Source organism: Pseudopodoces humilis, chromosome 18 (assembly GCF_049639895.1).
Source record: "Pseudopodoces humilis isolate 2021_Gansu_Grassland_sample_001 chromosome 18, ASM4963989v1, whole genome shotgun sequence".
NCBI classification, from domain to species: domain Eukaryota; kingdom Metazoa; phylum Chordata; class Aves; order Passeriformes; family Paridae; genus Pseudopodoces; species Pseudopodoces humilis.
Window position 1 is genome coordinate 3,254,210 of NC_142217.1, and position 25,105 is coordinate 3,279,314.

The following is a 25,105-nucleotide window of genomic DNA, read 5'->3' on the forward strand; positions in this document are numbered from 1 at the left end:
CAGGAGCACAGCTCTTATCAGAGCTTAGCAGAGGTGGCGTTAGGAACAATGGGGTTCACAGAGAGAGGGAAGTCTCCTGGGCTCGGAGCAAAGGCAAAAGGAATATGGTAAATTCAAAGGAAATATTGGACATCAGCTAAGAAACATGAAAGCTTTGGGAAGCATGCAATGCTTGATCCTTGTTTGATGTGAGGCTCTCCAGTGACCGATGGGAACATGGAGGATTTCCTTTCCAGAGGGGCTGCCAGTAAGCTGAGAGCAAAGAGCTATTTGGGCTATTTAAAAAGTTAAGAACTTCACAGCTCTTTTGGAAACAGTTCAGGAGGCCCCAAATACTTGGGACAGCATCCCCTTGTTTCCACCCCTTGCCAGGTGCCAGCACCAACTGCACAGTGGTTATCTCATCCAAACCCTCATCCACTGTGAGGCTCTAATACAAAATCTCCTTTCTTGGGACATTAAAATAGAGATCTATTGAATAATACAGACTGTGGAAGCAGCATCAAGGATTTCTCTTTCAGACCATATGACTGGTCCCTGCTGGGTCAGTGGTCTGTGCCTTTCCAGCACTCAAGGAGGTGGAGCTCAATACTTGTATTTTGTGAGAAGTATTCCATGATTGTCAGAGGTGGTGTTGAAACTTGTGTTGATTTCCACAACAGATTGTTGATTTTCTAGCTGATCAAGTGCAACCTAAATAGGTGTGTTTTCCCCATAACTTTCCCCTTTTCTCCCAAGTGTCTCAAGTGGCATGGGGTATATGAAATAACATAGCCCAAGACCTGCTCCTTCACAAAATCCTGTTTGTGCTGTTCCCTGACAAGTGTGACAAGCAGTGGCTGGAGACATCTCCCTAGGATGCCACCTCCAGCCAAATGCTTTTGGAGAAAAGCATCTGCCAGGAGCAGATTGGGATCTGCTGGGTAACCCTAGGGGAACTGGAGGTGTTTTTCCAGAGTCAGGGTACACCAGACTGGAGATACTGGATTTTGCTTTGTGTACCTCCTGTCTGTGTAATACAGGAGATGAGAACAGAGCTCTAGGGCCAAACCCACAGGTAACACCAGGATTTGCTATCATTCCATCACAGCAGAGAGCATTGGGGAATGAGCTATTAAACACAGGGTATCCCAAGATGAGTATTTTCTTCTTCCTGGGAATATTCCTTGTAAGCAGTCCAAAAGTATATCTCCTTTTAAAAGAAGTCCTTTAATTTATATTCTGAGGTATGCACTCCCAAGATTTAATTTACCCCAAGCTATGAAATTAAGCTTACCCAAAATTTCAGACTAGTTATTTATGTGATATATTCCACCACACAGTTGCTGGTTTAGCAGTGCAGTGATACCTCGAGTGCAAGAGATACTGGTGAGGGTCATGATTTTTCCTAAGCCTTTAATTTAGACAATAAAAGATCCACATGCTTTGAACCCTCACAAAGAAGATTTGAAGTAATCTTAACAAATTATTTGTAAAAGCCAGATTGTACCCCATTTTCCTGCAACTTCTCAATGCATCACCCCAGGAGCTGCCAAAATAAGAGGGAGGAAAAATGGTCTCAAGCTGTGTCTTTGTCTGTGAGACGCTGAACGCAGCAGCTGCAATCAGAACCCAGAGAGCAAACTCCTTGTGAGGAGCGTTTCCATTTTATTTTCCAGACCTCTGCCCATCTCAGATCCGATCCCCATTCATTGCTGTCTCAGTCTTGCACTGTGTGGATCTCATTTCCCAGTGACACCAGGGACCTTTCCTGAGCTATGTTCACTATGCCCACCATGTCCTGCCCCACGTTCCAGGGAGGGCTCGGTGTCCACACTGTGACCGGAGCACCCTGCTGGCTGTCCTGCACTCTAGCCAGCAACTGCTGAGGTGCTGCTTCCCCCTTCAAGCACTGCAGCTGGGATAAACTATACAAAAAGAATAAAAAGAGAATTACCTACCCCAAGACAGCTAGGACACTACGGATTAAGCTGCTTTGATTACAGCCACTAAATAGACTTTGGTTTTTCATCTGAAATACCAAAAGGGATCTGTTGGAGACCCCTGAGTCCCTCAGGTACATTCATGCTACCCAGAATACAAGCTCTAAAAGGCTGCCACTGAAATCCAGGCCTCTGTAGCCTCTTGAGAATATTTTTCCTATAAAGCTGCAAAACCGTGAGCAAAAAGCCTTGTATGGTAACTCAGAGGTAGACATGCAGGGGAGGTGGCTGAAAAAGTCTTGGATAGTTAGGAAGAATTAGTCTTGTGTTAGAAAGCTTGTTCTCAGTCTGCTTGGCCTGGAAGCTGAGGTGCCTGGGGGTGTCTTTCCCTTCTCCCATGGCATGGGTGGCCGTGCTTGGGAGCACCACCAAGCCATGGGATATTTATGTTGGCTTCTTAGGCAGTTCTGTTGGGCTTGGTGACTGTGGTTGGTCACTCTTGGTCTGGCCTGCAGGAGGGGGCCACGTGGTCTTCTGATGAAGGTGGCTGAAAAGGAGAAACATGCCTTAGGTAGTTTGGGAGAAGGACACAGAGGATAATGTGAAGACAGCACTCGTAATTTAGGAAAAAAGAGGAAGCCACAGATCTTGCCTGGTTAGACTGTGCAGGCTGCCTGTTTTGTCTGAAAACGCTTTTCATAACCTTGAAATTATCATTTGCAAATGGGTACTTTGTACCTAAACAAAAAACTGTGCTGGCAGATCTTCATGTTGAGTTAAGCTAAGAAAGTGCTACGAGATATTTAGGTCTCAAAGTGCCCTTTCAGATAACTTTAGGAAATGGCTCTGTTAAACATAAGGCATTTAAGAGGTTTCAGGGAAATTTAACAGTTTCAGGTCCAAACAAAGCCATATCATCCTGCTCTCCCTGTCTGGAGCTTCACAGCATCTCGATATCACAGCATGAAAGATTAACATATTCAGTGACGCTTTTTCCCTTACACAGGGTGCACTATAAAAATGGCAGCTAGACAAGCCACAGAACCACAAATTCCCATCTGGCCCAGAGGAAAACCAGTATTTTGTAACGCAAAAGAGAAATCCAGGAATTCACACCTTACAGGGCAGAAGTCTCTTTCTGTCTAGGAAATTCACAGTATTTCTCTGTCATGGCCATCTGGAGGCCTCTCCTAGACTGTCTGATCAAAAGTTGTCAAGCAACAGTTTTGGTTAAAAAAACCCAAACAAAACAAACGGGAATTTTTAGTATCTGTGTTGTCCAAATTACAGACCACAGCAGTTTTGACACCTACTCCTTGTAATTTGGGATTCCTTCAGCAGGCAGGCACTGGTCCCTGTCCCATGGCAGAGCTGCAGATGGAAGCACAGAGCCAAATGTTAGTGCAGAGAACATGCCCAATGCTGCTGCATTATGATAATGCACATTTAAATGGGGCAGGAGCTCAGAAAATGCTGACAGTGCTCGTAAACCAGAGGTGCTCCTGAAAGCTTGCAATTATTTCCTTTGTGTCTTGTGCTTTGAGACAAAGCCAGTGCTGGGCTGTGGCCACACTGAGCTGGTGAATAGCACCTGTTTGGGGCTGTGCATTCACCTGAACGTGACACTGAGGAGGTCAGACTCTCATTTTGTGTGGGAAGAGTCAAATAACTGCCACCAAGAAATGTTTATGGCTCATGGACCAGCTCAGAGTCCCAGACTGGGAAAGTTAATCCAGACTCCCATGGAGCTCGATGTCTGTTCCCTGATTTTATCACAGATGTGAGGAAAAAGGAGCATGGCTGGTTTTTACTCCAAGGAAATGAGGAGATGACTTTTCTGTTCTGTTCAGCACTGCTGTAGCTGTACCTGAATGGTGTAAGGAAAGTTTGGATCCTGGGTTTAAAGCTGTTGGGAAACTGGACAGAGTCCAGCAAGGGAACCCCAGGCCTGCAGGGAGAGGGTGGGGAGGGCTTAGGAAGCTGGGCTTATTTAGCCTGGCAAAGAACAGGCCAAGAGGCAACTTCACAGCCCCCACTGCTGTGTCAGGGGCAATTAAAGGATGCTGGAGCTGAGCAGTGCAGCCAGTGTAACTGGGGGCAGTTGCCACAGGCTGCCCCTGGGGGCTGCCCTGGGTGCTGGGAAGGTCTTTGTCTCAGAGCAGTGAGGGAACACCATCCAGGAAGGCTGTGGATCTCCATCCTGGCTGGCTAAACCCACTGCAGATCCCCTCTACTGGGATAGCCCTACCTGGAGCAGAAGATCTGGTCTCCAGCAGTCCCTTTCAACCAGCATTTCAATGACTCTGTGAAACCATCCTCCTGCCTGTTTCTTTTCCCTGGATAAACACCTTTCCTTTGGCCCTGGCACAAGTCTTGCATTGCAGATTCAAAGATGAGTCACATGGATATAGGGAGGGCAATTACATCTCAGTGAGCATGAGAGAATCAGGGAGGCTCAACTGGTATGGAAAAACAAGGGAGGTGCTGGAAACTGTCAATAACACTGACAGAAACCCCTAAGACTTGCTGGGATTCAGCTTTCTCTGGTTAATTTAGTGCTTACCGTCCTTGTTGGAGAGCATTGGTGCTAACAGTTCTTTAGCTTCTGATAGCAAAAGGTCAACAAGATCTGAAGATGGAAGAGATGTGTCTGAGACTGCATCTGTTTTATCCTCTTCTGTTTCATGGCTGACGCTTATAAATACGGAAAGTGCCATCAATACTTCTGTCAGAGAATGGTCATTGACAATCCTGGGCAGCCTCTCAGGAAGGATGTGCTACATAAATTCTGCGTGTTTGGGGGGTTGCATGTCCATCCCTCTGCATTTAAGTGTCTGTTAGACACGCTTGCATTGCTTTGTTACAGACAAATAGCAAAGTATTCTTTAGAATCTGTTAAAAGCATTTCCCCTGCATTATATTAGAAATAACCAGCTTGAAAACTTAAAAACTGATTTCCTTCCCTCTTAAAAACTGGTCTTTAAAGGGACTGGTCATTATTGATGGGACAACCACTTTTCAATGATTTAATCAGTTAAAAACACACAGAGTTGTGGTACATTTTTGCCCAAGTGGCAGGAGATAGGCTCAGGTTGGAGGGGAGTCCAGAAGCCTGAGCTCTATTTCTGCAGCCTTTCATGCAGCTGAGAGTCTTGACAGCTCCTTGCTTTGCTTACACGCTATCTACCCTAACTGCTGATAAAAAAGGATGTGGTCCTGGAGCCAAAACCTGGTTTATGTTTGGAAAATCAGGTGGGTAAAAATTCTGCTGCTCTGAAACATGCCTGGGGTCTCTGCTGACAAGAGCAATTTAACCCAAGCAGAGTTTCAGCAACTCACTCCCAAAAAAAGCCTGAACAGAGGCCAAAATCCCCCAACACCAACCCACCAGCAGCCTCAGATCATCTTTCTCCCATGGTTTCACTTCCAAAGTGAAAGTATGTTTAGAAACTCTGGGTAGGTTACGTGTGAAGCACCTTCCCCTGAGAAATGTCAGAAAAGGACATTTCATGTTGCTGTTCAACATTCCCAGAAGCCATCTCCTACCTTTTCTCATCTGGTAAATGACTGTGTGTACTCAGGACCTTGTGAATGTTCTGTCATGCAACAGAAAAAACAAAACAAAAACAAAAAGAAAAACAAAAAGAAAAAAAGAAAAAGGTTTCAAACTTGGAGGAATGAATAATTCCTGAGAACAAACCCCATGGGTTTTTCCTGATGATCAGATTTAATATGACAGTAATCAGCTTCTGCTTATTCATTGCCCTTGAAGCGAATATCTCAAGGCCTTTTTCAGCTCAGGCAGTATTCATGAATCTACAGACACATCTGAATTCTGCATTTTAATACTGCTGCTAAAATATATGAAATGCAACACAAAAATCCTCTTCCAAGGAATAATTTTGCAGGCTGCATTTCAGTGATCATTGCTGCCAGCAAGCCCTGGCTCCTGGACCTGCACGTGTAAGCTCTCATTACCATGCACTTCTCCAACACTACTGAGGGCTGGAGAAAAAAGGAAGATATTTTGCTCAAGTGCTCAAAATCCTGTGATGTTTGACCCTGGGGTCAAGTGAGATATATTTCCAAAGTCTGACCCCGAACTGCACAGGCTCTAGCACATAGTGCTGAATCTCTGGGGGCATTTAATTCTTCCTTCTCTGGGGCAGAGGACACAGTGTCTACATTTCCTTTTGCTCCACTGTTTCTGCTTGATTTCAAGAGTTCTTGGGACAGGCCACCAGTAGCCAAAGCAGATTCACTGAGTACTAATCTTTCCCATGCTGGCCAGTTTATTAATTACACATACTGGTGTTCCCAATATGGGGAATGAAGTGGAAAAACTGCCAATTGAAAGACTAAACTGTGAGATTTTGCAGGAAATCCAGGGAGGAAAAAGCACTGGAAGAGCAAGGCCACTCTCCAGGCTCCTGTTTATAGAGAAGCAACCCTCAGCTATTGCAAGGGAAGGTGAGCAGGGATGATTTTGACAGCAAAGTTCCTAGAGCAGCCTCAGCAGAGGGAGCCAGGCAGAGCAGAGCCACCAGCAAAACCTGCACCACGGAGTTTGCATCGCTCCCAGGGATATGAGGAGATCTGAGTTCATTCCCTGCTTCCTCCTAATCAACAGACAGTGACTTTTTGGGTGAGACAGGAAAAAAGTCCCCCTCTTGCTTATGGAGCAGGAAGTTGATTGGACTTGCAAAACCACCCTGAAGGAAAGAGGCCGTGGTGATGCTGCAGCACCGGGGCAGTTCCACACCTCACCTGCACAAACAGGAGCAGCTTCCTATTGCAGATCTCCAGGCGCTTCCGTGACACTTCGGATTTTCGTAGCTGGCCATCAGCCAGGGACAGCTGCCTCTTCAGCTCCAGGATGTCCTCCTGAGGCAGGGACACAAGAGGAGGAGAAAGGTGGTGGTGATGCTCCAGCCTTAGCTTTTGGAAACAACAGTTTGTGACATTTGCTACAAAAAGCAAAAGCAGTGTCCTTTGGGAAGGGACAGTGGAAGTTATGCATATTATAACAGATCCAGAGACTGTGTTGGCCTTGTGGTCCCACACAGCAAATGATCTATGTGCTGTTTCATTTTCTCCTGTGTAAATTGAAGGAGGGTAGCCTTAGTTGTGGCTGCCCCATCCCTGGAAGTGTCCAAGGCCAGGTTGGATGGGGCACGGAACAGCCTGGGACAGTGGAAGGTGTCCCTGCCCATGGCAGGGAGGTGGAATGAGATGGGCTTTAAGGTCCTTTCTGGCCCAGATCATTCCATGATTCTCTGAGCCCACAGAAGGAGAGTCTGAGGGGTTGTGGGTTTTTCCCCAGACCGAGGGGTTGTATTACCTCTATTTCAGAGACGTGCTTTGCTTTTTTCCCTGCCAGCTGCATCTTCAGTTCTGCAATTTCAGCCTCCAGCAGGTGGATCACTTCCTCATAGTCCTGCTCTGCGCTGTGAGCCTGTCTCTGCACCACCTCGGCCATCTGCAGTTTGCTGTGCAGGGTCCGGTTCTCTGACAGGAACCCCAGCGCCTTCTGCAAGCACCCAGAACTTCTGATGAACACACCACATCCCCCTCAGCTGCCAACCCCAAAACCCACCCCAAACACCCCAGAAATCCCTTCACTAACTTGGTTCAGCCTCTGGAGCTCATCCTCCATCAACTTCTTGCTGCTCTCCACTTCTCTCAGGAGAGACTGTGGGAAATATTTTCACCAGATTAGAAGCAACAAATGACATTTTCTAGAATGCCCCTACCCACCAAAATATTATTTTACAGAAGTTCTGTGCACTTTGCTCCCCCACAGGGAGAGCTTTTAGGGCTGTGACCTGCAGAATTCCAGCTGGACACAGCTGAGGTGCTCAGAGCCAGGTGAGGTTGAGAGGACAGGCACTGCTTCTGTTAATCACACACTCTTAATGAGACCTGCTTTTTAAATATATTAACTACCTGCTGAGATGGGACTGCATGCTTTGAGTACAAATAAGTTTTCCTTTGAGGTTGAGAGTGAGAAAGAGTCAATTAAGGAGAGTGGAGGGTGAGAGGCTCCTGTGTGACGAGGAATGCACAGAATGCAAACTGGTGACTTCTCCAGAGGGATGGGCCACCCCATTACCCCCATGGAGAGCTACAGAACACCCCAGCCAAGAAATCTGCTCCAAGGGAGGCTCCACCTTCAGCCTGCGGACTTCGTGCCGCAGATCCCTCATCTCCAGCTGCAGCTGCTCCAGGTCCTCGCTGTCATTGCAGTTGAGAGAGTCAAAAGTCTGCAAGGAGAGGGACAGACTCATCACACATTGAATCAAAATCGCCTCAAAAAGAAGTCAGCATTTTTATGCAATAGATCAAAAGGCACATTAAATAATTCAGCTCCAGGATGGTTCATTTTGCCCCACAGAATTTCACTCTCTGATCCCTCATCATTGCTGAAATAGCTAGAGTGAATTTTCACTTCATGAACCAAATGAAATTACTTAGAATTGATTAATTATGGCTATTTTTCCTTCTGCATAACTGCCATGCTGCTTCCTCATATTATCCCATAGACACTGTTATTTCCTTATTAAAAATGAGAAGTTTGAAGTCTTTTATAGAATTACCTATTAAAAAATGATTAATGAATAGTTCTGCCTTGTCTTTCTAACTCTAGAACAAGCAGAAGATGGTAATTTAGCTTTTCCCATCTCAGAATCCCATGGATTTCATGTAGAAAATCCATGGATTCAATGTAGAAGAGCTTTGGGGTGACTGACCGGGGAGTGAAAAGCCGATGTATCCAGCAAATTGGCCACTTCATGCTGAGTGAAGAGCACAGAGCTGGAATCCAGACCAGCCTCATCCAGCTCCTCCTGCATCAGATCCCTGAGAGCTTGGAGAACATCTGTGAGAAACAATCAGTTTATACCAGGCTAAAAGAGAAAATTGCTGTGTGTTAGGAGAAAATGGCACTGATTTTGGGGCCATCCACTGGTGCTGAGCAGGGTTTAGAGATGATAATCCTGGGTTCATCAGCAATCCCAGCAAGCTCAAATGAGTTATTGACAGTCTTTATCGGACTCCTGTCTCTTATCCAACTGAAAAAACCTACATTTCTAAAACCCAGAAAACCCCAGATATTTTCACAGGGGAATTTTCACCACTGTGGTTCTGAAAGTTTTAAAATTTTAAGCTAAACCCACATTTCCCTGACAAAAGGCACTTGCTGACATTTGTCATGTTGCTGATTTAAACAAAAAGACAACTCAGTGAGTTCAGCACTTAGAAAAGGTGTTAAAATGACAAGTCTGAAAATCCACATTCATTTTGCTTTCAGACATGAAGGAAAGCACAGCAGAAGAGGCTGCGTGGGACAGGTGGGAACCATCAGGGAGGTGGCACAAGGGTCCCAGAGCTTCCAGTCACAGAATCACAGAAGCATGGAATGGTTTGGGCACAAAGGGGCTCTGAAGATGGTCCCATTCCATCCCCCCTGCCATGGGCAGCGACACCTCCCACTATTCCAGGCTGCTCCAAGCCCCGTCCAGCCTGGCCTTGGACACTTCCAGGGATCCAGGGGCAGCCACAGCTTCTCTGGGTACCCTGTGCCAGGGCCTGCCCACCCTCCCAGGGAACAATTCCTTCCCAATATCCCATCCATCCCTGCCCTCTGGCAGTGGAAGCCATTCCCTGTGTCCTGTCCCTCCATCCCTTGTCCCAAGTTCCTCTGCAGCTCTCCTGGAGCCCCTTTAGGCTCTGAGGTGTCCCCAGGGCTGGAGGCAGCTCTGCAGGTGGGGTCTCACCTGAGGGACAGAATCCCCCCCTCCTGTTACCCACACCAGGGCTCAGCCCAGCCCAGGGGGGTTTCTGGGTGCTCACAGCCAGGGCATGGCCAGCTCTCATCCTCCAACACCCCAAATCCTTCCCCCAGAGCTGCTCTCCATCCCTTCTCTACCCAGCTTGGATCTGTGCTTGCGATTGCCCTGACTCAGGCGCAGAACATGCACTTGGCCTTGTTGAACTTTGTGAGGTTCACATGGTCCCATCCTGAAGCCTGTCCTGGATGGTGCTCAGTCCCTGGGCTGCAGCAGGAGCCAGAGTCTCTGCAAAAGCAGCACATTTGCTAAATACCCCCAAACATCCTTATTTCTGTTGCCAGAAACGACAATGCCAGTCACTGGTAGGAGAGGGCTGTGGTTCTGTGTCCCATCCCTCACTCTGCACAAAACATTGATCCAGATGCCTTGTGACTGTTCTCTCTGCTGGGGACATTGCTGATGGTTTTGGATTTTTGCTGGAAGTTTTCTGTGGAGCAGACCCTGTGGGTCAGCCATGCTCTGGAAGGCCACAGAAGGCAGAACTGGCTTTTATTTTCTGTGTCCCCTCTGGCCAGTTCCTGCTAGGAAAGGTGGGATTTTAAGGAAAGTAAGCCCTTGCACCAACTTTCTTTTAGTCTGACTTTATGATAGGACAATGGGAATGGCTTTAAACTGATAGAGAGTAGGTTTAGATTAGATGTTAGGAAGAAATTCTTCCCTGTGAGGGCAGTGAGGCCCTGGCCCAGGTTTCACAGTGAAGCTGTGACTGATCCATCCCTGGAAGTGTCCTCTTGGACAGGGCTTGGAGCAGCCTGGGATAGTAGAAGGTGTCTGGTGGAATGAGATGAATTTTGAGTTCCCTTCCAACCCAAACCATTCCAGGATTCCATGATTCTACAGAATGCCTTCCTTTGTGCCTGTGACTTTCCCTCTTTACAGGCTCCATCACTACCCAGGTGTCTCTCCTGCCACTTCTGTCCCTTTTTAGCTGCCAGTGAAACTACACAGAAAGGTCAGGTCCCCCCTGGGCAGAGCTCCCACTCACCTCCGTAGGCCACAGTCCCCTGTGAGTCCGTGGTCAGGCTTTGCCGGAGCTGCCTCTTCTTCTCCTCAGTCACATCCAGACCAAGATACTGCAGAACCTTGAGCAGAAACAAGGAGCCTTTGAAAAGAAAAATACTGGAAAAGCAAATCTTTGGCATAAGCACTGGGAAGACACTTCTGGGTTTCTCCAGGCAGCATCTCCCAAAGGAACAGACTTGGATTGGATTTCCAGTCTCTCCTTTGCTGCACACGTACAGAAATGTCTGTTCCTGAGCACAGGTTCACATCCCTCCAAGAACATTTTATCTGCAATCAGATTTGCAGATCTGATGAGTTTTCAGGACTTTTATCAAAAGCCAGTGGAATTTTAGCAAGACTCAACTGGCAAGAGCTCTGCCTCTTCTCTCTCTTTCTTCCCAGAAACTGTGTTTGGGAGCAGGAAGATAAAAGCTGTTAACAGAGTATTTCTCATGGAGAGAGGAGACATTCAAACATTTTGCTCCTCCACTGCATGTTTTGCTTTCTCATTACTCCTGACGCCCTAACTAATACTGATATTTATCAATTCAACCTCAGGGCAGCACAGGAGCAGATAAACTGTGCAAGCCCCACTTCCCTGCTGGCAGCAGCAGCTGAAAGCTTTTAAAAGACAAAGTCGAGCTCAGCAGACTCTGAGAAAGAGCCCGAGTGAAACGCTGACCTGTGCCAGGCTGCACTCGGAGCTCTCTCTCACAGCAGCTCCCGGAAATTCCCTGGGAAGGGGCTGCGGAGGGACCCTCACTCACCTTTCCAGCCCCAGCAAGTCCCTGTCCCGTTCCTGTCCCACCTCCTGCTCCTCTGCCCAGTGCAAGGCAGCGCTGCAGGCTCCCAGGCTTTGGGATGTCGGCGGGGTTGGCCACCCGAAAGCCACCTCAGGCTGTCCCAGCCGGTGTCACCCCACACCCTGTCACCACTGCAACCGCCCGAGCCTAACCCAGCTTTTCAAAGCGAAGCCAGGCGCTCCTGGCAGCCGAGAGGAGCCACTGTCCCCGAGAGGAGCAGGGGTCGCTCTGTCCCCGAGAGGAGCAGGGGTCGCTCTGTTCCCCAGAGGAGCAGGGGTCGCTCTGTCCCCGAGAGGAGCAGGGGTCGCTCTGTCCCCCAGAGAAGCAGGGGTCGCTCTGTTCCCCAGAGGAGCAGGGGTCGCTCTGTCCCCCAGAGAAGCAGGGGTCGCTCTGTCCCCCAGAGGAGCAGGGGTCGCTCTGTCCCCCAGAGGAGCAGGGGTCGCTCTGTCCCCCAGAGAAGCAGGGGTCGCTCTGTCCCCCAGAGAAGCAGGGGTCGCTCTGTCCCCCAGAGGAGCAGGGGTCGCTCTGTCCCCCAGAGGAGCAGGGGTCCTGTGCAGATGCTGCCGGGATCACTCTTTGGCAGAATAACTCTGCTCCGGGGATGGCTCCGCCGCGCTGCCGGCGGGGGGCAGCAGATGTTCGGCACATCGGGCCCTCTGTCCCCACGTCCCCTCTCAAACGCCGGAAAAACCCAAAGTGCCAGACTGGGACACGGCCCCCAAGGCACCCTGCCCCTCACCGGGGTCTCGGTGAGCACACGGGCAGCTCCGCTCCATGCCCATGGAATGTGTTTTCTATAAAATGATGGAAAAAGCAGCGATTCTGGATGGCTTCTCGATGAGGTATCTCCTATCTCAGCCTTCCCTTCCCCACACCAGACTGCCTGAGGTCACCCTAGCAGTGACCAAAAGTTTGGAGGGCACAACCTTAGCCAACAGCATAATGTCCAAGGGAGGTGCAGCTGCCAGGAGAAGACTTCTGGAGCTTCATGGAGCCAAGAAACAGCCAAGATGAGCCAAGGGATGGACACAGTCAGAATGTTTCACCCTCTTTACCTTCAGAGACTGGACTCGACCTCCAGCAAGCTCACCTGAAGATGGACTATTTCCTGCACAGTGCACAAGGAGGAGACCTTGCTTTGGGGAGAGGGATCTGCCACTTACCAGTTCCAGTTTTCCATCCTTGAGCCGGATATGGGGATCCAGTGCTACTTTAGGTTTGGTGCCTGAAGCTGCTTTGTAGTTAGAAGCAGAAGCTGGTGCTGAAAAATCAAAAATAAATATTAATGGGGAAGCATTTGGGTAGAGGCGTCTGCAAAGTGAAATTCAGATCTCTTGATGTATGAAATAGAAAGTGTGTGCAGCAGGGCAAAAATCCAAGTCCAGGATTTACTAAAACTGACTCTGGAAGGCTGAACTAGGCCTCTGTTGGAAAGATTGGATACTGAGGCAAATCCTTCTGAAACTGGGCTTCAGCATGGTTTAAAACAATATGTTTCATCCAGGAACAAAGAACTGCAAAAATAGCACTTTGGAAATTTCCAGTCACAGAGTTTTGTGGAGTCTTGGAGTTATGGTGAACTGTGAGAAAAATTAATTAAAATCTGCCTGGTTCTTGTCTACTCTGATTAAGCAAAACTGAAAGAATTCCTGACACCCATAGGAATGAACAGATTAGAAGTGATGTAGAAAAGCACCACTTTGAGATTTTTTTTCCCTCCCCAAGGCTGCAAAAAGCCTTGAACCCTTTTCCCCTCAGCTGGGCAGGCAGGTTTTTTTGGGTAGAAGGAGCCACATGTGCTGTGAAGCAGCCACAGAGGCAGAGAGAGGCAGAAGCAGCAGCTGCTGTGCTGGTGAAAAGCTGTCATGAGCTGGACGATCCAGCTGCCAACAGCTGGCTCAGCATTGCCAGCACTGCTGCACAGCTGGAAAGGTCCAGAGCACAAGCCCTGCCCCTCCATCCCTGGAGGGAACCCCACCTTTTCCATTATGATTAACCCTTGGCTGTAAGGAACCATGATACTCCCAGGGAAAAGGGCTGTAGAAGGCGTTACCTGCTCCTGAAGAACCCAACCAGACTCCAGAAGAGTGCAGGGCTGCTGTGCCTGTCCCTGCCCACCCTGCGCCCTCAAACCATCAGCTCAGGGGACAAAATTCCGTCTTGTGCCAACCACGAGATTTGCCCAGGGAGCAATTCCTTCTGCCTGCCTGGGATCTGGTTAACATCACGGGAAGCCCTGTTTTGCCAAATAACAGAGCTCCTCTGGAATCCCTGCAGCACTTCTCCCCTCACCCTCCTGTCCCTCAGGGCAGAGCCCAGGTGCCAGGAGAAGGCAGTGAGGAGCAGCAGAGGTGCTGTATAATCCTCCTAATCCAGGCATCCATCTGCTCTGCTAAGGCCAGCAGCTGGGAAGCAGCAAGAGGTAGCAAATGGGTTTGCTGGATCAGCCACCACCACTTCCCTCTCCAAGTTCAAGGGCAGAGCCGTTACCCTTGGAGCCATGGCTAATCAGGATTAGCTCCATGTGGCTTTGCTGTCAGCTCTGGACACAGCCATATCCAGGGCATCCATCAGGCACCCAGAGAGAGGCACTGCCTGGCCCAGGCTCCCAGCCTGGCTGTTCTTTCAAAGCCAGTTGTCTGTCTCCACAGATGACAACACTGACATAAAGCCTCCTTGGCATCCCACATTCAAACCCTGGAGTGATAAAATCCCCCAGCTAAGTCAGGCCATGGGTGGGTCACTGCTGGGGCTGGGTTGCTCTGTCCCCATCACTGGGACTGGCTGTCCATGGTGGCCACCTGAGAGTGTCCCTGGCATCTGCAGAGCACTCAGAGCAGGGAGGACAGAGCTCATCCCTGTCCCAGGACTTCTCCAGTGGAGCATGGAAGGCAGAGCTGAAGCTGCTGAGCTTGCCCAAGGTGAGCCAGACAACCCTGGGAGCAGCTGCTCCATCTCCTGCTGATCCCAGGTATGGACTAAACATGATTTACCTCCAGTGCTTGCTCTTAGCCTTCCAGAAGGAATTACAGCAAGGCACAGGGATTTGTAAGCAGAGCCAATGTCCCAGGGAAGGAAGGGCTGTTGGATTTGAGGCTGAAAGTATTTGAAGATTTGAGGCAGCACTTGTTCAGGATTTGTTGAGAAAGTCCATCCTTCCCTTGGGGCAGGAGTTACCTTCCTATCACAGGGATGGGGGTACCTTGGTGGAGGTTGTCTTCCTGGACTCTGGGGATTATTGAGGTTTCCTCAACAGTATTAAGGGATTTGGGAAGCTGGAGGGTGATTCGGGTTCACCCCCTGTTGCTGTCACACTGTTGGATGTACAGAGTGGGTCTCTCCACAAAAGGTAAGAGCTCAGGAGACCCAAAACACAGAGATGAAACACAACATGGAAAAATAAGCAAAAAACTGAAGCTTGGGTGTAGAGAGAAATCTGATTTATTTAACACCTCTAAACCATTTCCCAGTTTGGCCAATTGAGCGCATCCTCAAAGCCTGGGCAGAGCCCACAGTTGCTGTGTACATCCCAACCTGTCTGCTTTCATGTTGTGTGTCCAAGACCCCCCATTCCCACCAGAAGGGAATGTGGCCTGTGGAGAACCTTCTGCATGTCTGGGGTGAGCAAAGCCACTGCTGCAAATGAACCACAGGCTGAGAGTGGAGGAATTTGTCTCCTATGAATACCTCAGTCCTTGAATGCTTTAGTAAAGAGTTTTGCTACTATGGGCAAACATGGACATAATTACTACTTGTTGAGTAAACCAAGGTGCTGGCGGCCCTCTCTCTGAGCAGGCTGAGTGTCACTATCTCCCCATTAAATTCCACTCCAGCAGTATGAACACTGATAAAAATCTGGTGATAGGACCAAGGGAATGGATTCCTGCTGCCAGAGGGCAGGGTTAGATGGAATATTGGGAAGGAATTGTTCCCTGGGAGGGGGGGGAGGGTGCCCAGAGCAGCTGTGGCTGCCCCTGGATCCCTGGAAGTGTCCAAGGACAGGGCTTGGAGCAACCTGGGACAGTGGAAGGTGTCCCTGCCCATGGCAGGGGGTGGAATGAGATGGGCTTTAAAGTCCCTTCCAGGCCAATCCATTCTGTGATTTTGTGATTCTATAATTTCACAATCCTCAGCTCTGAGGGACCGCAGCTGTTTGTCACCCACACAAAGAGAATGGCTGAGCAGGACTCACCTGAGACCGTAAGCTCTGGTGGGCAAATGTCCGGTGACAAAGAAGGCACAGGAAAAGGATTTTCACGCCTATTCTAGAAAAACAAGACAAAATGGCACAGACAGTTGCTAAGAAGAATCTGCTGGTGTAAATAATGAGCAGGAGATAGAGGAGTTCAAGGCAGAGCCATGAGGGCACTACATATATCTCTTGTGCAGGTGGGCTTGAAAGTACTCCAGGGGTTCCTTTGGGAGCACCTGGCACAGGCTGAGCCAGCCCAAAACCTCTGGTCACACACAAACACCTCTGTCCTTGCTGTAACTGTGCTTGAGTGCTGAGGCTGGTTTTGACCTCACCTGGTTTCTCCACAGAGATTCTCCCCAAAGCTCTGCATCCAACCCAGCAGGGAGGTCCCAAGTCTGACCACAGCCAGGTGTAATATTTACCCCAAACCCATAATTATCCCAGTGAGCAGGGCAGGAAGCTGAGATCAGTTCACACCCTTTCTTGTGTGCTATGTCATGGCTGAAAGCACAAGGAAGAGGGAAAAATAACCTGAGGGTGAGCACCACCAAGACATCTCTGACACAGCTGGGGGCTTGGATGCCAAGAGGGGCACAGACTGCTGAGGACATACAGACAGGTGGCACATGTGCCTGGGCACTCTTTCCCTGATGTGGAAGTCCAGACCTCATCAGAAGTTCCATCTTGCAGCAGCAAAGTGAGGAAAGGAGCCATTTCAGTCCAGCCAGTGGTGTGATTTCATACAAGTGTATAGCATCCCACAGGCTGGGGGGGAGGGGTCTGACCACAGCACTCAGCACAGCTCCAGGGGCCCTGGTGCCTTTCTAGGGCACATCTCCAGCCTAGGCAACACATATGTGACATTCATACAAGTCTGTGTCCCCACAGGGCTGGAAAGCAAGAGGTTTTGTGAATGGTGGTGTATGACAGGAACATCCAGCCAGCCCCTCTTGAAGGAAATTTGTGTGGAAGAGGACAGAAAGGACACCCAGCATGGCACCAGTTCAGGAGAGGAGTGACAAATGCACACAATGGAGCTGCAGACCCTGAGGGTTGTGTGGATAAACCCTGTCCAGCTGTTCACAGCTCGAGCACTTCTCTGCAAACACAATGTGGAGCTTGGCTTTGCAGGAGGAATGAACCTGGCTTATCATTAGAGTAGTCAGGAGCAGGAATGGGCTGTGCAGGAATGCTGGGGATTCATCCTCATCAGAGGGCTTGAAGAATAAAGAGTTGTGCCTGCCTTTGGCTAGGAGCCTAGATCAAACTGACTCCAGAGATCCCTTCCAGCCCTATGACTGGTGCCCAATGAGATGCAGGTTGCTATCCACAGAAGGGCTTTGTTTTTTCTTTAAACCTGAGACTCTTGAAACAGGTCTGAATGCAGGCCCTGGAGATGAAACTCCTGTCATTACCTCCACAGATCTATCTCTGTCTCAAACCCAAGAGAGAAGAAATTATTTCTGATTTAAAATATCTGCCTGCAGGTAAATACATCAACAGTACAGACTTCCCACAGGATTTCCAGAAGTATTATCAGGGACTCCCTAAAGAAGAGTTCTCTGACCAAGGAAAGATCCCAGGATTGAGATGAACTTCCACCTACCTCTGGGGACCTCACGTGGACCTTCAGCCTGCAGGAGCTCAGGCCATTTCCCACAGCCTTTGGAGGCGGGGATGGGATGTTGTTGTGAACTGACAGTCCCGGATGTAACCGTCCCCTCCCAGGAATAAAGGCCACTTCTGTGCTTCCCTCGTGTCTTTAACAAACAACAAACACACAACATCTTATTAACAAAACAAAAGGCACAAATTTGCAGAGCTCCCATGCTTGTGGTTCTGTCTCCAGGACAACCTCACCTAAGCCTGAGTAGCCTGTACCAGTGCAGCTGGATCTCCACCAGCTGCATTCCATTGAATCATGGAATGGTTAAGGTTGAGAAAGACTCCTAAGATCATCGAGTCCAACCATTTCCCAGGTACTGGCAAGGCCACCATTGACCCCTGTCCCCAAGTGCCACATCTCCATGGTTTTTGAACACTTCTACAAATGCTGATTCCACCACTGCCATGGGCAGCCTGTGCCAAGAGCTTTACAACCCTTTCCATGAAGAAGTTGTTTCTTATATCCAGTCTAAACATCCTCTGGCACTACCTGGGGCTGTTTCCTCTTGTGCTGTCACTTGTTAACTGGGAGAAAAGCCCAATCTCCACCTGGCTCTGCCCTCCTGTACAGATCCATAAGTCCTCTCCTGAGTTTTTTTTCCCTTTTTTAACTTCAGTTCTGTTTCAAAGCTCTTCTGGGCAGTGATAGGAGATACTCATGAAGCCCAGAACATAGGGAAGGTCTGGATTACACTCCAGGATGATCCATGCCTTCAAGATTTCCTTATGTGTCCACCTTAAAGCATCATTTAAGACTAACAGTGCCCTTGAAGCCAAACCTTGGCATGAAGTGTTCTGCCTAAGACACAACACCACCTGATGATGAAAGGAAATACTTTCTATGCCTACCTGAATTTGGCTTTTTCAATTATTTTTCTGGCCTCCTCATGTGTGCTGCCCACCAGAGAATCTCTGTTGATAGCGATGAGTTGGTCTCCAGGTCGGAGCCGGCCATCCTAAACAAGCACAGAGAAAGACGCAGCATTGAGAGGGGATATCTCTGCCCAAAGCCTTCTCCTGCAACACAAATCCTCATTAATCCATGCAATTATACATCTACTCTTAGAAAAGCTGCTTCAGAACAGCCACAGCCTCTAGGAAAGGTCTCCATGGCAGAGCTCCTGAGGGTCTCCATGCTGACTTACTTTGTAACAGTCCCCATCTGGCAGAAGCTCTTGGACATAAATCATGGGTCCGTCAGGCCTGTTGGATCCACCACTGATTGTCAGCCCCAAGCCAGAGGAGTTTGCTATAGAAATGCTCTGGATCCCAGAGTCAATGGAGTAGCTGCAAGGAGAGAAGTCAGCAGGTAACTCAGGGTGATCTGGATTATCTTCTCATATCGCTGAACAAACTGCCTGGATCTTCTTCCATGCCTGATCCTTCTACCTTCTTCCAGCCTTTTATTTGCATCCTTTCTTCCACCCACCGTTGGAAAGGGGAGGTGAGGGCTCCTGTTCTTTGGCAGACATTGTTCAATGCTATGAAGGTGACTGATTCCCCCTAATCCTAAATAGAGAATTACTCATTTAAAGAAGAAACTAAAGATTTAACTAGAATATATTTGGCATTCCTGGTTTTATAGCCAAAAGCACACAAATGATCAACGTGGTTGTTACTTGAATCCAACTAAATAACCAGACAGCAATTTACAGATGGATCAGCTATCAAGCAGCTCTTAGCAAACACCAGAGTGAAGCTCGGGATACACAGCTGGGTGTGTCTTAACCAGGGTTTGGAGCCAAAATCATCCAAGATTCCCTAAGAAATGGGCATCCTTTATAGCAACACCCACCACACTGAGAGCTGCTGCTGTGGCAGGTGGCTCGCTCAGTCAAGGATGAAAAGGAGCAGCAAACAGGCTGGGCCCTTCCCCCTGAGAGCTGCTGGACAGGACTCTACAGGCCACCACCGCAGGGAGGTCTGGCAGTAGCAGAATTGTGGGAGCAGAGATTTCACTGAGCTCCCATGGGCAGCATGGGAGTGGGTTGAGGAAGGATTTGGTGGTGTATGAGGATCAGCAAGCCTTTTCCTCCAAAGCTGGTGGGTGCAGCTGGCTTTTCACTTTTCAGTTTATTTCCATAGCAGCCACTGTTTGCACTGGCTCCTTGTGTTACAACTTCAGACACAGCAGCAGCTGTGCATCCCCTGCCTCACAGTGGCACCAGCACATGTTCCCAAGCAATGCCATCCCTGGTGGTCAGATACCCCAGTGGAAGCTGTCCATGTGCCTTAGTCTTATGAAAAAACATTGCTTTAATCTTAGGGAAATGATGTCATGAAATACAACATTCAAATGCTCTGTTCAACCCAAAATCTCAGACACTGACTGTGGTGAGATTGCATCTCATCCAATTCCCATTGCTCAGTGGAGTGGCAGGACCTCAGGTGATGCCACAATGAGAAGTCACAGCCTGGGGACATGTGGTGAGCAGAAGGGGTGGCAGCCACACGCATGGAAAGACCCATGGCCCAAATTACATCTCACAGCTGACCACCAATGCTCAGCTGAAACCAGTGCTCTGTGATTCCAGGGGAAGACCACTTGGGCCTGGCACCAGCATGGAGACAAGCAGAACACAGCACAGCATGGCAAGGAGGCCACCAGGAGAGGCCCCTGTAGCCCAAATGCCCATTTTCCTGCCCATGGCAGGGGGGTTGGAACAAGATGATCTCTGAGGTTCCATTTCACCCAACCCATTCTGGATTCTACATCTCAGCCCGGAAGGAATTAACAGCACAGTAAGGAGGGCTTGTCCAAACCAGCTGCCAAGTAGATGATCCGGTGTCTCCTCTGTGTGGGTCTCTCACTCCATGCAAGCAGCTTAAACTTCTGGTGCCAAATATTTGTCCCCTGCAAATCCCTAATAAGCTGGTATTTAGCAAGAGGATTTACTGGTTCTGCAGTGAGGGCTGATTCTCTTTACCAGTAACTTGGCTTGTTTGTGCTGGGAAAGGAGGGGAGCTGTGAGCCCTGGGGACAAATGGTCCCCATTCCATGACTGTGAACACACTCCAAGCTGTCCCTCTGGAGAAGGGCCTGGAGATGAGACTCTGCAGGAAAACCAGCTCTGCCTGTCCAAACCTCCGACCCTGTGGAATATGCAAGGGCAGATGACCACATGAAAACACACTCTGGGAGATGCCCTGGCCACCAAAGGATGTGGTGACTGCAGGCTGATGACCCCAAAGCAAAGGGCATCAGGGATGTTTGCATGGAGGGGTGCTGGCGCTCTTGGAGCACGGAGCCAAAGTGCCAGGAGCAGGGCAATGGGAAACAAGCTCCTAAAACACCTCCTGAAAGCAGCACCAGCCTTACAGGAACACTCTGCTCGTGGTTTATAAGGTGATGTGAAAAGCCCTGGCTGTAAACCATGGCCTCTCCCTGGGATTCAGAGGGGAGGAAGAGGAGCTGCTGCATGGTTAACCATGGTGCAGACATACTGGTTGTCTCAACTGGGAAACTTTTCACCCCTTGGGAACCAACTTCCCAGCAACAGCCAGGATGTCACCACCACATCCAGAAGATGCTGTGGCCTCTGAACCATTGTAGTGACAGAAGAGTAGAGAGGACATAAGGATAAACAAAACTGCTCAACAAGCACTGGAATTATTTACTGGCTGTACCCTCTGACATTTGGTGGCGTCCTGATGACCACCAAATGCGTACGTACTGTGCGTGAGGAGCGTGCGCCAGGCTCCCGAGGAAGGGGCCGTGGGAGCTGGCAGGGCTCAGCAGCAGCGGGCTCTGGGAGCGCGAGGATGAGCCTGAGGAGGTGCTCTCCAGGTATCGACCTGAACAGCAAAGGCAGAGTCAGTCCAGGGCACACAAACACTCCAGCATCACCCACCCCCCTGCTCTGCTGTTGAGAGCTGATGCTGCACTCCTAGATTTTTGGGGTGGTTAAAGGCATCAGGATAGGGCTGAAGGAGAGGACACATTCAGCCTCCTTGGCACAATTCCAGCGTGGGACTCACCCCTCTGCCAGCCCCACACACCTCTGCCATAGGGGAAGGGCCAGCAGCTCTCTGGTGGGATGCCAAGGCATAGGGAAAGTTTCCTTCCCCAGGCACACACTGCTCGGTGTGCTGGCATCTTGCTTAGGTCAGTCTTGTTGAATCTCATTAAACATTTCCCATTTGCAAATGAAAAATAATGATCTTTGAATGAATTATTGCTGAAACACCTTGAAATCCAGAGCAAAAATCTACAGCTGCATTTATTGATGGAGTCACCTGCCCAGCACATCAGGCAGAATCTGGGGATCAGGGGAGCAGTTATGACCCCAATTCAAGTCTCCCTTGATCATCCCATGGCAGCATTGGCCACGCTCTGGGCTTGCACCAAGGGTCTGCAATAAGGATGAGCTTTCTTCAAGCCTCCACCCCAACACCTACTCAAATCCAAGCACAGCTCCTTCAGAATGACACTGGGATAAAGGAAACTGTCTCTGCAGAGAGAGGGGCTTTCAGTTCCCTGCTGAGCTACTCACTGCCGCTGTGCAGGATCGGTGAGCTCCGCGCTGAGCCCGTGTTGCTCTGGGAGCCGAACTTCTCCAGCAGCTCAGAGAACTCTCTCCTGCAAACAAAACCACATGAAAGCAAAACCAGCCAGCTGCTGCTCAGAACTCCCCTACATGTTATATGGCAACAGAGCCTCTGATGGCCGTGATGGTACCAAGGCTGCAGGGCTGGTGCTCACCAGCTGTGGGGAGCAGACAAAGTTTCCTCATGCACAAGGAGAACACGTGGGTTTCAAGAGCTTGTGCAAGGCTTCTGGTCTGTACTCAATCTCATGACAGTGCAGCTTTCCTCTGATGGGCTGGAGCTCCAGAGTGCACATTCCCTGGCCTGGAGTGTGTTCAGGGCAAGAGAAGCTGGGAAGGGACGTATCCTTAAGGGTCTTTCCCAATCTTTATGATCCTATAATTCTATGGACAGGCTCTGTGCTGAGAACTGTCATTCCTGAGAGAGGGCAGATGGATACTGGAGCCCTGCTTTGCATCCTGTCTTGCACCCCACCTCATGAACCTTCCTGGGAAGGTTTTCACCCCCAACTATAAGGCTCAAAAGTTTTGCAAACACACCACACAAATTAAACCCTGCCAGAAGGTGCTGTAACTCCTGAAAACATAATCCAGAAATTCTTGGCCTACTTGTGACTCCTTCTAGGACAGTTAAATACAGGTTATTCTCTGTTTTTTCTCCTCTTTTCCTGGACAGAAAGCAGATCCTGTAACTCTTGCTGGAGTAAAGAGGGAGATGGCTTTTGGGGCATCTGCAGAAGCATCAGCCCACTCTCCCAATCAATCCATGATGATGTTCTCCACACACATCACAAGCTAAACCCTTGGAGCATGACATGACAACAAAGACCTGCATGCAGTCGCATCCCCCAGATCCCCTGGAAAGCGATCTCCATGCCCAAGCACCAGATGCTTTGTTCCAGATTAAGTTTGACCACCGTGTGTTGAGCCCTTGATGAGCTGGAACTACCTGAACACCACAGGTGATTTGCTTTGTGACCTTTTTTTGCCACGTGTGACATCCTGAGTTTTTCTGAATTCCGTTAAGAGCTACCATTGTGCACATTTACCAGATCCTGCCTCAGTTCTGAAACCTTTCTTTGAGTTGCTGTGAGCCCCTCACATCCTTTCAGATGAGGAGGCACAGAAAGGAATGACATCTTCATCATGTTCATGTCCAGCAGCCTTCTGATCCACCCCTGCCATGCTGGCTCTTTGCTCTCATGTTCTCCCTCTGCAGTGCTGGGGGTTCTCTCCCTTCATAACCAAACCCCACCTGACAGATCTGACCTTTTGGCAGAGAGATCCTCAAGGATGATTAATTTCTTACACATGCCAGTTAATAAGCATCCAGGCAGTGGGAGAGACCCTGGAAATGTTGTTTCAGTGGCCACAGTAACACCATTAGATGTTGTCTTTGAAGGCAGGAGGGAATCCCCATGGGAAGGTGCCTTCCTGATGCCATAGCCTCAGGAAGAGCCTGGTTATGAGTGGCTCCCTCTCAGGCTTGACAGTCAGACAAGCTCAAGAGGTGAACCTGTAGGAACCCAGCCACAGCAAAGATCCCTGAGTGAGGAGACTGCTGTGACACACTCGCAGACGCTGCATCATCTGCGTTCCTCACCAGGACAGATGTTGGGTGTTATTGGCTAGATTAGAGTCAACAATATTAAATGATGAATGAATCATCAGCTCCTCAGGTTCCTGCTGGAAGTGCTCTCAGTAATTTACATCTTCCCAGTCACAACCAGCTCATTAACAAACTTCAAAGACCAGCGCATGCCTTATCTAATATTGCCATCAAATTTATGCCTTATTCATTCCATTTAATGCTAATTTAAAACCCAAGTGTCACACAATGCTCAGTGACATGCCTTGGTGAATCCCAATATTTGCATCCATAGTTTGTCTTTATCAACCAAGCCCATGGACTTAAAAAAGACATGACTTTGTTCAGAAACCCCATGTCCCACAAAGCTCTTTTGGCTTTCACCTCTTGGGCACAAACTTCCCCAGGAATAGCCGAGATGCCACCAGACATCGAGAAGATGCTGTGACCTCCCGGTGATTGTGGTGATAAATCAGTAGAGGGGACATGAGGATGATCAAAGCCATTCTCCAAGCACTGGAATTCTTTATTGGATCTACTCCTCAGACAGTGACAGGCATTTGGTGGCCCAGCAAGGGACAGCTGTGTGGGGCCAGCTCTGTGTGACCTGCACTTACTGTGCATGGGGGCGGGGGGAGGCAGTTCCATAATGTAAGGCACCAAAATTACGTAAAATATTAGGAAAACTTCTCCATGGAAAGGATGTCAGGCTGGAACAGGCTGCCCAGGGAAGCGGTGGAATCACTAGAAGTGTTCAAAAAACATGTGGATGTGACACTTGAGGCCATGGTTTAATGGTGGCCTTGGCAGTGGTAGGTTAAGGGTTGGACTCGAGGGTCTCAGAGGGTTTTTCCAACCTAAATTGATTCCACAAGCACTGGGAAGGCAGAAGACAAGTCAGGCCCTGGTTTGCTGATCTGTGGATCCCTGAGCTGAGCCTTGGGAGGATCTCAGCAGAATTATTCCAATTTCCCAGTAAAGCCTCTGAGTTTCTGCTGCCCTGGCCTTACCCCTCCCTGACCCTGTGCAGGGGCAGGTCCAACACACTGGAATCTCACACATTATTCTCAGTGGTTACCAAGCTACAAGCACTGAGCTTTTATTTTGGGCTGAGTATTTCTGTGGTCATCTATTGTTCCATTTTCCTTAGACAATAATCCACCAGAGCACAGAGAAGGTTATAAACGCCAAACAATGGCTGAAATACTCTTAGTCAATGCAAATGGAACTGGTGCAGCAGCTCTGTGACCCTGCAAACCCCATGACCAACCTCTGCTGCCAAACTGTCATAAGTGAGGACATGCATGGACTCAGCATTCCTTGATGTTGTTTATTTTGTGTCCTGAAATTCATCCACAAAGGAGGTTTATCATTGTTTGCTCAGGAGCCTGAATGAGCTGTGAGACTGGGTCCAGCCCAGGGACAATGTGACCAAATGCCACCATCCCAGCTCCTGCTTTGTTGGTCAGTCCTGCCAGCAGCCCCAGTTCCACCAGGAACACAAACACATGACTAACTTGAGGCACACACTTT

At 49.1% G+C, this 25,105-nt stretch overlaps 1 protein-coding gene across 3 annotated transcripts in view; it reads right to left on the minus strand.

The window, feature by feature from the left end:
• Positions 1-1,699: 1,699 nt before the first annotated feature.
• Positions 1,700-25,105, minus strand: part of LOC102111337 (syntaxin-binding protein 4-like) — a 46,502-nt gene continuing 23,096 nt past the window's right edge. For all 3 annotated transcript variants that reach the window (XM_014252541.2, XM_088064100.1, XM_088064099.1), the window contains exons 6-22: positions 21,931-22,016; positions 21,112-21,232; positions 18,583-18,724; positions 18,287-18,393; positions 17,379-17,532; positions 15,770-15,842; positions 12,741-12,838; positions 10,758-10,854; positions 8,672-8,799; positions 8,093-8,185; positions 7,549-7,614; positions 7,264-7,452; positions 6,690-6,806; positions 5,469-5,518; positions 4,486-4,616; positions 3,236-3,293; positions 1,700-2,469 (exon numbers count right to left, since the gene is read on the minus strand). In XM_014252541.2, coding sequence (XP_014108016.2) covers positions 2,367-2,469; positions 3,236-3,293; positions 4,486-4,616; positions 5,469-5,518; positions 6,690-6,806; positions 7,264-7,452; positions 7,549-7,614; positions 8,093-8,185; positions 8,672-8,799; positions 10,758-10,854; positions 12,741-12,838; positions 15,770-15,842; positions 17,379-17,532; positions 18,287-18,393; positions 18,583-18,724; positions 21,112-21,232; positions 21,931-22,016 — 1,813 coding nt within the window. In that variant the 3' untranslated portion in view covers positions 1,700-2,366. The remainder of the gene's footprint in view (positions 2,470-3,235; positions 3,294-4,485; positions 4,617-5,468; positions 5,519-6,689; positions 6,807-7,263; positions 7,453-7,548; positions 7,615-8,092; positions 8,186-8,671; positions 8,800-10,757; positions 10,855-12,740; positions 12,839-15,769; positions 15,843-17,378; positions 17,533-18,286; positions 18,394-18,582; positions 18,725-21,111; positions 21,233-21,930; positions 22,017-25,105) is intronic.